Source organism: Nymphalis io, chromosome 10, assembly GCF_905147045.1.
Source record: "Nymphalis io chromosome 10, ilAglIoxx1.1, whole genome shotgun sequence".
NCBI lineage: Eukaryota > Metazoa > Arthropoda > Insecta > Lepidoptera > Nymphalidae > Nymphalis > Nymphalis io.
Genome location: NC_065897.1, coordinates 10,715,805 through 10,728,895, shown reverse-complemented (window position 1 = coordinate 10,728,895; position 13,091 = coordinate 10,715,805). Strand labels below are relative to the sequence as shown.

Genomic DNA, 13,091 nt, shown 5'->3' with positions numbered 1-13,091 from the left:
TAAATTTAACAAAAAAAAAAATCCAATATCTAAAGTATTTTATATTTTAACTGTCCTTTACCATGTTGGATATTTTGATCCCAAGAAATGTCTTAAGTTATACGAATATGTCATATGAATGGGTATTGTCCCCGTTATAGGATTGGTATCCCTGCCTGTTTGTTAATTTGACGTTTCACCGTACTCAATTGGAGCCCACGCGGCGCGTTGCTCAGCGCCTGACCCTCGGCGGCCGTTCGCATAACGCATCTCCTTATTAATTATTTTCTTTTGGTTCTGTTAAACAGATTAATATATATATAATAATATCCAGCAACTTCTATATTTTCATTTCGTATACCAATTTCAATATTCGGTAAAAAAAATATTATTTATTATTAACATACAAACGTAAAACAAAAAGTGATGTTTTTTTCTTAATTATAAGTCATATAAATGCAAACTCAAATAATATTATATAAATTCTACCAATATTATATAACTGTATAAGTTCATTATACAACGCAAACTTGACTCTTAAATTGACTCTTAAATTGTATTTACTAATTTATATTTAACTACGATTATACGCCTGCAGCTTTGTCCGCATGTTAGGGAAGGGGGAGGTAGATGTCAGGTATTTAAAATGCCTATATCCCTCCTTGATTTATTTGCTACCAGCGTGTCCTTCGTTATTTTGGTCATATAGCGCGAAGGCAGCCTGACAGCCTCGACAAGCTATTGGTGCTTGACAAAGTAGAGGGGAAACGACCAAGTGGCCGCTGCCCCACACGATGGTCGGACCAAGTTACCAACCTCACTGGTCTTCAAGTGACCACAGCCCTGAGGAAAGTTGAGGACAGGAAGGACTGGAGAAAATTCACAGAGATCGTGACCCAGACCCTAGATCAGAGTGGACACGACCTTCAGCAATAAAGTAAACGACCGAGAAGAATATCCTTCCTTTGGGCTTAAGGTTGCTTCATATTCATAGTTGCTTCATATCAAATTTCATCAAAATCGGTTCAGTGGTTTAGCCGTTAAAGCACACCACACAGAGTTATTTTCGCATGTATAATATTAGTATACATTATTTTTTCGTCTTATTTAAAACTTTTTTTAATTTAATATTACGTATTTATCTTTTTATTTGTTATTTATGTGTATTTTCATATGTATTTATTGATAATTATAAAATCGCAGTCATCGATAACTAACGATAATTACATGATAAGTTCCCCTTTAATTAGTATATACCTTAAATTAATCTTAAGCGAAACCTTCTTAAGGCGTAATGTTCATTCTTCATTATTGGTATTACATAAATAACCAAATATAAATTATGAACAATTACGCTGTAGGACAAATGTTTGAATGTTTTTTTTTTAAATCTATTATATGAAAGCGGAAATGGGCGCCATTGGATCTTACGGTTAGTGACGCGTGAACTTGAACAGGAACCGTCAATGAAGCGCGTGGGAAACGTTTAAATAACCTTTTTATATTTAGTTTTTAATTGAATTTGACGGGAGAGAGTGAAAGCAGCGGGAAATATAACATTAAGCAATTGAAATTTGGAATTCATTTGACGTTAAAAAACACAACAAAATAATTATTTTACAATTAAAAGCTAAAAGGTAAGGTAAATACGACATTGCAAATGTTCTTCTTGTTTGCATATAAAATTTTCATTTTCTTTTTATGCTTATCGCCGAAAGGGCATTATAAGTATTAATTACTAATACTTTATTTACCGTAAATATTTATTTTCAGAATTTCATTATCATAAAAAAAACTCCTTATCTAAATAATATGTCGAAATTTTTCACTTCACTTTCAATATACCATAAGCGTATGCAAATGAAAAAGAAATGTGTTTGTCAGGTTATCAGGGAATGGCACGCGCGATACATTAGAATGCCCTTTTTAAGTATAAACTAAGTTCTCATTAAAGTCGTATCAGGTCCAGTATAGTTTCATGTTAGCATCGCTCGTTTGAAAGTACGTAAGAGACGTAAAGTGATTAATATTCGTGAATGTAATAAAATGGCTCTAGACGATTTCTCCTCGTGACGTAACGTGGTAATACGAAGGGCCTCATTATCTAATTTTGTCCTTGAGTATTCATAAAATCAAGCGGTTGATTTCGACGCTACTAATCTATATTTATGTTATAAAGCTGGAGAGTTTGTATTACGCGCTTTGTAAGGCACTATGAGTCCAATTTGAATAATTTTCTTTTTGCATTCGATAGTATGTTTATACGAAAGTTGAAGCTAGGCAAAAACACTTACATAGAAACCATAAATATTAACGAAATGTATGAAATAGAAATTACTAAACAATTTTATTGCAGTGAAAGGTAGAAATTCAACCAATTTTTTATTTTATCATTGTTCTCAACTATGTATATGAAAAAATGATTGTGACTTTAAATGGGAAAGCACTAGATCATTTTGACACAACAAAATTTCTTGGTAAACTTACATTTTTAAACTGCAATATGACTCAGTTCTGCAGTATTCGAAATAAGACTATTAATTGATGTTGATACGGCTCGCCAAGTATACTATTATACAGAATTACAGCATAATGTTTACGGCATTTTACTTTTGGATATAATGTGGCTTGATATCAATACAATTTTTGCCTAGCGCTAAAATATTGACAGATATTTGATAATATGATGGTATATTCGTCAAAAAAAAATCTAGAAATTGTGATATTAATATTCTCAACAGCAAAACTATAAACTTTTTACGTCTGTTCCTCGAACGTGCATTAGTAATTTTGTGGAAAATTAAAAACCTTCCAAAATATTTCAATATTTTTTTTCTTTCTTAAGAAACGTATGCATGTTAAAGGTTATTACAAAACTAACAACATTAATGATAGTAAACCTTGGGAATGAACGATCGCCTTGGGGCTATTTCCAATAATAAATAATTGCTACTATAAACAAGGGTGTATGTAAGGTAGATTGCAGATACGATCTTTCGAAAAAAGTATTTTAAGAACAAATCAATTAAACTATACAAACTAAATAAAAACATCTGTACACAGAAGTATCGATTGAACTAAATCTAATTTAACAATTTAAAGGCATATACATACTTTATTTTTTTCGTATATCATTAGTGGTATAAACAAATTTAATAGAATAAACACTGATACAATTACATTTTGTCTTAAGTGATTCTATTTCAAGCGTTATCCATGCTATTAGAGAGTATTGTACAAAGTTATGATACAAAACGTGAAAGTGTAAACTGTTTGTTTTAACCTCGTGTTTAGTCCATTACGAGGGTAGATTTTCCTAGCGATAATAACCTTTTGTATAAAGATTCAGCCACACAAAGCTCTTTATGTGGTTCGATAGCATCGACACTGAGAAACTCGGTATCTGTTTACCGTATTGTATCCTATTGTGTATGTACCTACAGTTCGTCTTATTGTTTCTTCAGCGCCGTGAGAAAAGAGATTGTAACCAAAAAACCAAGACTGATGGACGATTATTTTTGAATAATGATTTTATTTGGAATAATTTAAATATTTTGAAATATAATTCTGTCTCATATACCTATAATTTAAATCAAAAAGGAATAGATATAAACAAAATTTAGATTGACATATTCAATGGGATTTCTTATAATAACTCTTCTTATAATAACGTGTTATGCAATACAAACAGTTATTGATTAATATATCTTTATTTATTCCACATAACTGATTACATTCATTTTAATTGTAAAGTCCAACGTTCGGATAACACCTTCGGCGACAAATATTGCGCTAATTTTTCGCGAATCCATAGTGAATATCGTAGTTTATTCAAGATCTCTTTAAAAGACCATTATATCGCGTCCATTCAATGTTGAAGTTGTTTATTTGTGTTTCTTCCTCTTTGGTTTAATTTCGGCCACGGCGGCCAATCTTAAGACAGATTAGCCATCTACGCAGGATATATTATAGTGCACAAGTGTGTGTGCAAACCCAAGTGCACTCTCTATTCCCTAACTCTCATAATCCGATGGGACGGCAATCCGACACGAACGGAAAGAGTTCAGGCGCACGACCAATAGCTTTACGTGCTTTCCGAGGCACGGGATTGTACATATTTCCAACTCCCGGACTCCGGGCTGCTACTGAGAATTTTCTGGCACAAAAACGCAATAACTTTTTATTGGCCCTAACTGGGAATTGAACCCAGGATCTCCGGGTTTGCGGCCTTACATCTAGCCACTAAACCAACGAGGCAATCATAGTGTAATCATACAAATATAACTATCATGTCCGAACTACTACTAAGATGTAGTTTGATAGAAATCGTGACAAGTACAAGACAGATCGTTTCTACGTGACTACGCAGTCAATGCATTGTCACTATTTATCAATTAATAAAATGTAAAGCTATTTAAACAAACCTTCATAAAATAAACATATTAGTATATAAAAGACAATAGTATATAAAAAAAGCGATGAGTATTCGTTAATTTTTATGAATAAAATATAACTTTTATTGCATATATTTTGTATAGCAATGTAATTTGATTGGGTTAAATAATAAAAAACTCAGCTTACATTAATATTGTCGAATGGTTGTCTACTGGTGGTAGAGCTTTGTGCAAGCTCGTTTGGGTAGGTACCACTCACTCATCAGATATTCTACCGCAAAACAGCAGTACTTGGTATTGTTGTGTTCCGATTTGAAGGGTGAGTGAACCAGTGTAATTACAGGCACAAGGGACATAACATCTTGGTTCCCAAGGTTGGTGGCGCATTGGTGGTTGACATTTCTTACATTGACAATGTCTAAGGGCGTTGGTGACCCCTTACGTACGTGAAATAAAAAAAAGAATTACGATTCAGAAGTATTTGTAAGACTAAGAGTCTACGTGAATAAAGTATATTTGTATTTTGTTTAATATGTTATCAGTATAATTTAGTTAATAGCAAATAATATACCATTGTGTGTTATGTTTTTTAATATAACTAGTAAAAATTATTATTACTAGTTATATTAAAAAACATATATTATTTAACATTCGGACATGAAAATATATCTATATATATAACATATTATATTGAAAATACATGGCTATATTGATACAATATCCAATTTATTTTGTTTATAATTAAAGATTTATAAATTTTATTGAGAAAACGCTGTTTTTAAAATAAACAATTTTAAATGAATGTAATGGAATGTACAGATATTTATATAATAAATTACTTTTTATTTTTATATGGTGTTTAATGGTCGTCAATTTAAAAGCATTATTCCTTTTTATAGAGCCTCCGCGCGTGTCCGCTGCTGTGGGGCCGCGAAGCAAGCGAGTGCAGACGCCGCAGCCCGTGCGGTCACCGCCTGCAACGCTTACCGCTCCGCCGCCCGCTCAGCCGCGCGAGCACTCTGTTGCTCTCGCGCATGCTACTAAAGGCGTTGAAGCATTAGGTGTTCTCGTGCAATACCTAGTGTTTCGAGTAAGTTTTCATTTTTGTTTTCATGATTGTTGTTATTATTTTTATTGTCAGTTATTATTCTTATTACTGTTACATTTCTGATATGGATTTATAAATAAATAATAAATTTGAACAAAAATTGTGTACGTCTGTTAATTTTTTTTATCATAGTAAAGACTAAATACCAATACATTGTTGCATTGAGAAAGTTGCATGTGATGATGTATATAAAATTGAAATTAATCACCTAATAAATTTAATTTAATTATTCTAGTTGGACGCCCTGAATAGCGGGTCATGGCGGCAAGAAGCGGAGAGGTGGCGGGGCGTGGCGGCGTCGGAGCGCAACAGCGCCGCGCGCGCCGACCGCGATCGCCAGCAGCGCGCGCAAAAGGATCTCGATACCAGTATGTTAAATTACGATTCATATAATTATGTGTTAGTTGAACTTAAAAATTACAAAAGAATTAATTAATTTTATCAAGTTAATCAAAGGTAGCAAAAAACGCCGAAAAACTAAACAAACGACTAAAGTTTTCACGAAACTTCACCTATCAAAATCTAATTTAAGCAAAGAAAATAAAAATAGACGATATTTTGTATCGTATGTCAAGAGTAAAGACATCTAACATCATCTTTGAAAATATAGTGAAGTAGAAATGATGTACTTAGCTTATTCGCATAAGCTAAGTAAACCGCTGTCGGAGTTACGAAATATTTGTCCTATTTACTTATTTTCTGCTTAGTTAGTAGAAGGAGTTGAATATACAATATTTACTAGAATTAAGTTACTGTTAAATATCACGGTTATATTTCGTTACGATTTATAATATCATTATATTCAAAAGGTTTATTTTTGTAGCTAGTATTCTTAAGTGCCGTCGAAATGCATGCAATCAAATTTACATTTTAGAAATAATAAATGTCGACATCACAATTTGAATATTTTATTTTATGCATATTGTGCGAATAAAAAGTAGGCAAAACAGCATTTTACTTAATATAAAATATATTAAAACGTTTAGATAAGTCATGACATAATAGTGTTCACTTTAGAGTTTTATTATTACAAATTATTGTAAGTTTTTGAAATTATATTTAAACGAATAGGTTCACTGCCACTAGTTAAACAATATGGTCTATTTCATATTTCTTTAAAAGCTACTCCAGTTAGATATAAAAAAGAATTAAGAGTCCAAAAGATTTTAGTGTAATAATTGGTGACAAATGAAATTTACAGTCGCAGAATGCCTGAGCAAGATCTCAGAGCTAGAGATGGAGGTATCGTCCAAAGATGAAGCTAATGCGCGCTTACAAGCCGCACACATTGAAGAGGTATCAGCTTTGGCGAGCGACGTGAAGGGGTTAAAGGTAAAATGATAAAAATTTACTTTGTATTTGAAAAGCATTATATTGTTTATAAAAATATATATGTAATACAAATAAATTTAATTTTTTTAGGGTACCATAGAGACCCTGAAGCAGGAAGTTGCCGAAAGCAGAGCACGCTTGCACGCACACAGTGAAATTGAACGGACCTTGCGCGCGCAGCTCGAAGCCGCACGGGCTGAAATCGAGCGAGGCGCCAAGTCGCGCAACTCGTCGACGGAGTCGTCGCGCGACGCGTTGTGCAACATGTGTGACGCGGCTTGCGATCCCGTTTACTGTGAAGCGGAAGCGTACGAGTTACAATTAAATACGAAAGAAGAATTGAGTTCTGATGCCACGGAATTAGCAGCGGAGGTATGTAAAAAGTGGTCTTAAGAGCCAACCAAAGAAAAACTGCATGTGAACTCATTAAACAATTACATCAGCGCCCTGACGATTCTTACAATGGCGGTAAACCGACTCACCGGCAAAAGCATTCCCAAAGTCAGTCACTCTTTACGACCGACTCTAATTATTTTTTTATTTGCATTTCGTTTTAGGTACGATCCCTAAGAGCAGTAATCGAGCTGAAGCAGGCCGAGATGGCCTCGCTCCGAGACGCGCGCTCCGAGCTGGCGGCCGAGCGCGAGCGGCGCGCGGGCGCCGAGCGCGACGCGTGCGCGGCGCGGCACGCGGCCGAGGAGCTGCGCGAGCGAGCCGCCGCGCGCCAGCGGGAGGCCGACCGCCTGCGCGACGACAACCGCCGCCTGCGGGAGGTGGCGGCGCGCGACCGCGACCACGCCACCAGGATCGCGGCGCTCAACGAGGAGCTGAGATATAAACTTCGGCAAAAGTCTCAAGTATGTTGTGGTGCTGTTGATAGCATGCTTTTATAATTTAGTAAATGTTGTATTCCATTATTTAAAAAAACTGTTACAATATGTTATTCCTTATCCATACGATAAGAAAAATTAAAGTCAGCAAAATTAATACAATAAATTATATTGTCTTCAGGTGGTATCCCTCTTAGCGGGAGGTGGATACATTGAACGAACACCGATGCGCACACGCACATCTTCGGGTGAATCTGCGCGGTCATCGTCACCCCCACCGGACTCTCCCCCATCCCCTGCATCTTCCCCCGCGCCGGACACGCCCCCGCTACCGGCTGTCAAGGGAGTCGTGGAGAAACACGACTCGGTCAGCTGGGTGCTCGAAATCGAAGAAACGCCAGAAGAAATGGCCTCTAGGTAATAAAAAAATATTTTCTCATCATGCATTTATTTAAAATTTTGTAACACTGGCCAACGACATGGGCATATTTGAAAGTAATCGATAGTAACGATGTCCTGTTGCGTGCAGACTGGCGCGGCGCTCGTCGTTCCGCGCGGCGCCGTCGCCGGGCGGCGTGAAGCGGCGCGGCGGGGGCTCCCCGGGCAGCTCCCCCGCGCCCGCCTCCCCCGCGCCCAACGCCTCCAAGCTCTTCCGACCGGGAGACCTCGACTTCCCACCGGCCCCGCCCCCCCTCAAGGAATCCGCGGGGGAGGCCATCTACATTTACGACGACCGTCAGTATTGAAGTGCTTATTTATATGAAAGAATACTAGTCTTGTGCTCGCGACGACGCGGATACGGAGGGAACGGATTCGATATTCTTGCCGGACTTTCTACGAATGGACAGTGTCAAATAGATTTAATGGAACTACGGGACCCGACCGAAGATAGGAGTAGAGTACGAGGAACGCAAATATGATTGTTCGATTACTAATGGATGAGTGTTCGCTGTCGAGCCCTAGTGTGTAATGATGATCACGTACGTATTTGAATTCTCACTGTATCGGAATGTTATCTATTTATGAAACGGATTATTTATGAGCTTATTATTATTTTATATAGTTTTAGTATACATACACGTGTTTGCTCTTTCTCGAAGGAATTAGCTTGTGGTGATATGAATATGTTTTTGTTCGCCATTGATATTACAACGGATAACGTAGATATGTAATAGATATTAAATGTTGGATTTGGTCCTTATCCTATTTGCGCTTTCAATCACTTTGTACATAACCATTGTTGCATGTAAGTGATTGGAAACGTTAAATGAAATAAGGGGATAAATTTTAGACTCATTTTAACATATTAAGTCTGCTTTCTTTCAAAATCTGGCCTCAAACTATATTTTATCGTATCGGCTGTATTTTGAAGTAAAACCTATAAGTACCTGTGTGTTGCGCCAATGAATATATTATACTTACGATTTCTTAGATCTTAACTTAGAACTTATTTCATCGCTGCTGTTTATCGTTTTAATCTTTCATTTTCTTCTACATCTTCATTTATTTATAGATCTTCTTTAAAGTTTTTCTCATTTTTATTTTTTCTCTTACTCTATTATATTTATTGGTGCAAATTAATTTCGAATAGCTTCAGTCAAAACAACCGAGTCGCTTGCATTATCAGCAACGCTTGACGATTCGATCATTTGTCAGTTGTATAGATTCGTCTGATGACGTCGTAAGTTATGTAAGTTACATTTTGTACTGTTTTGTGTTTATTATTACATTTATAACTTAATTATTATGATAGTTTATCATGGTTGTTGGCATTGTTTTTATTTTTATGTACAAATAACAATGAAAAATTAACGTAGTTTTAAGATCGATGTCTGATCGTAGACATTACAAGCAGCGGTTAAAGTTTGACGCTACTTTTTATATTGATAGATGCTTTTGAAGAAATGTTGTCTTCATTCAGATTTATATAATACAATACATTTAATCTATAATAGATTACGCGTAATAATTTAACTTATAGATGCGATGTTCAAACCAAAGAGTCTCATTCATCTTAACTCTTTGTTATGTTCCTTATGATTTTAATTAAGCCTGTTAACTTTGCATGCATAAGATTCAGGCAACTTATATTTTAATTATTTTTTAAGCTAAACAATATGAATAATACCATTCCAAATTAAGAATTGTAAGCGAAAATAAATACTACATGATTAGGAGAATATCTATTAATAAAAAAATAAACTATCTGAAATAATTTAAATCTTTTATTTCCTAATTCCTTTTACAGTTTTATATTAAAACTCATAACGTTAGTGTAATACAATGTGAATATTGTATATATATATAATTGAAAGCTGATCTTAAAAACTGATGATTTCTAAATGTTATATTGGTATAATTAATATATTTTTCTCTCGGTATGGGTAAGTTTACTTCTAAATCAATTACATTAATAAAAAAAATTGTCTTCAGCTGTGCTATTCTGTAAGGACTTCATTACTCACCAGTGAAATGTTGGAAACCGACTTATGGTGACATACTATTTTGACGATATTATGGGCAATATCAGATATTGTCTGCGGTGAGTTTCGTATTTGTTCTTACAGAAATTAAATTGAAACTTAACTGTGTACATACGCTCTTTTACACTAAGAATCACATGTGTCTTTTACTACTATAAATATATAAATTATAAGCATCTAAAAATAAGCACTTAATCATAACACATCTCTTCTCCCTTTTTAAAAGAGGAATATTTTGGTTTGCTTGGGATTTTATTTAAATTTTAATTATTAGTTGTGTTCAACTAAGGGCTGATCAAAAAACTGTAATAAATATAAAAAAGTCCCAAATTAAATTACAACAATTCTTAGTTTAATTGTTCTATTCCGATTTAAAGTGAGCCAGCCAGTGTAACTAATTATAGGCACGAAAGATATAATAACATTTTAGTTCCCATGGTTGATGGCGCCTCGACAGTGTATGGTTTAGTGTACAGGATGTTATGTTTTTTACAGTGCCTATGTCTTTAGGTGGTAGTGACCACTTACTATCAGGTGGTCAGTTAGCCAACCAAGCAGCGACTGTTTGAACGGGATAAGCTCAAAAACTATCGAACGGACTTACGGTTTTCACTAATGGTTTCACTTCTTTTACCTTTTACTGCACTGAATGTAGCGTTTGTGTTGGCAGCATATGTACAAGGCGTAGACTGAAAAGCAGCCTAGCTGAGACTACGACCTTTTCACAAAATTATCAAATATCATATTGTTAACTGTTTTTTTATGGTTTTGTACTTTAATTTTTTTGTCTTTGTTTCTTTTTGGTGAATAAAGTTATTCATTATTATTATTATTATTAATGGACGGAGTGATTATTGAAGGTGTCAGAAAAAGTCATGACAACTGCCAGTTTTACTGGTGTGCGTCGCGAATACCAATTAAGTAATATTATGTGTGATATAAACGCCTACGTAGACCCCCTATTATACCGGTTAGAAGCTAAAACTGGTAGCTAGTTTTAAATAAAATAATAATCACGCGAATAATATATCAGCTATCATCGAACTTTCATAGCTATATTTTTAATTGATTATATTTCCGTTGTCAAGGAATTAGAGTTTAGCGAACGTTATTAGTTCTCATAAAACTTTAGAAAGTTTGTAGATCCAAAGAAGTGCGTATTAGAAAAGTTGTCAAGATATTAGTTTATATCTTAAGATAAGATAAGAATATTATTTTTTAATTAAAAAGTATCTCGTGTTAAAATTGGTGAACTCGCCAGAAATTTTAGCAAATATTGTTAACATGTGCTTAGCGATCGTTATGTTCAAATGAAAATGAGTTTAATTAACAAAAGTTCTAATTATTTAAAAAAAGTGTACATTCGAATATTTTTGTCATATTATAAATTGTGTTTTGGTAATGGAGTACTCCAATCCAAGTCCGTATATAAAGTAAGTCTGTAAGTAATATAGCATAGTTGTACATTGTTATCGCGGCATCCGAGGAACAAAGGCCCATTGACATTATTCATACAATTAGGGCTAATTGGCGTAACTGCTGTGTCCTGCGCTTTGAGTTTGAATTCTGCTGATCTAGGACGTTGAAGTATCTGGTGTAATTACAGACTTTGTGATGATATGGCTTTCAGTTCTTTTAGGCAAATTTTATACTTGACGGCAAAATATATACCTTTCATTACCTTATCTGAAAGGGCACTTTGTGTGCACACCAATAAAATGTATCCAGATATAAAAGAACCAAGATGTGGTGCCCAATGGTGGGGAAGGCCCTCCTAAGGAAAACATCGTGATGAAACCTGCATGGACGGAAACCCTGCCACATGTCTATCCACCAGCCCACATTAGAACAGCGTAGTCGAATAAACAGTCCAAATAGAGGAAAGAAAGCAAGAGAGGCACCAATTTAATATTTTTGTATAAAACAAATTAGCACAGCATTATGATTAGATTTGTAGGCTGTACTGTACTTTACTATTTTTTTTATAATATATATATATATATATATATATATATATATATATATATATATATATATACGTATATATATAAGCGGAAAGGCAAATGGGCCACCTGTTGAATAGAAACTAACTCTTAAATATATAACGATTCAGTAAGGAACAGTAACAGCCTGTGAATGTCCCACTGCTGGGCTAAGGCCTCCTCTCCCTTTTTGAGGAGAAGGTTTGGAGCTTATTGCAATAATAAAACTAAAGATAAAAAATAATAATAATAAAGGAATACTAGACCCACAAAATAAATGAATATATTTATCGTGTGATGTGAAGTTAACGCTCTTAAAACGTTTTACTTGTCAATTAAAACCTTGAAACTATTATATATTTAAACATAACAACCAATTCTTAGTACGTTACTCAATTATATTTAGTAGTTATTTAATTATTATTTTTATGAAATAGGTATGCGGGCTGGCAATTTTGCCACCTGATGGCAAGTGATCGACGTTAATGTATATATGGCCAATATATACATTAAAGTACACTGTAAGAAATATTAACAATTCCTTTCATCGTCAATGCACCGCCAACCTTGGAAACTAAGATGTTATGTCCCTTGGTGCCTCACTCACCATTCCAACCATTTTTTAAATTAATAAAATATATTTTTTATATTAAATTTCATTAGTAAGTTTATATAAAATCTATATTGTTTCGTTAGTTTTATCGTAAGCAGTTTTACGACCGCGACCTTAAATTAGTTCATTGAAAATTTTATAAATAAAAAAAAAGACTTACCTAACTGCCTAATTAACACAATTCGTATTTCAAAAACGCGAACGTGTTTTTTTGTTTCATTTAATACATAATCAGTATACAAATTCAATTTTAAATAACCGTTATTTTATTTCTTACCATCACAAAGTGTCATGGATGAAGCTTATCTTTGATGGTAATTAATTAAATCATTTAAAAAGTTTAATCACTCATCATCAGTATAATAGTTTT

General features: G+C 34.3%; 1 protein-coding gene across 1 annotated transcript in view; it reads left to right on the top strand.

Moving 5' to 3' along the window:
- LOC126771097 (uncharacterized) overlaps positions 1-9,855 on the top strand; it is a 96,940-nt gene extending 87,085 nt beyond the window's left edge. Inside the window, exons 6-12 of the mRNA XM_050490816.1 lie at positions 5,273-5,463; positions 5,717-5,849; positions 6,683-6,813; positions 6,904-7,185; positions 7,371-7,670; positions 7,825-8,060; positions 8,173-9,855. Coding sequence (XP_050346773.1) covers positions 5,273-5,463; positions 5,717-5,849; positions 6,683-6,813; positions 6,904-7,185; positions 7,371-7,670; positions 7,825-8,060; positions 8,173-8,389 — 1,490 coding nt within the window. The 3' untranslated portion in view covers positions 8,390-9,855. The remainder of the gene's footprint in view (positions 1-5,272; positions 5,464-5,716; positions 5,850-6,682; positions 6,814-6,903; positions 7,186-7,370; positions 7,671-7,824; positions 8,061-8,172) is intronic.
- Positions 9,856-13,091: the final 3,236 nt, after the last annotated feature.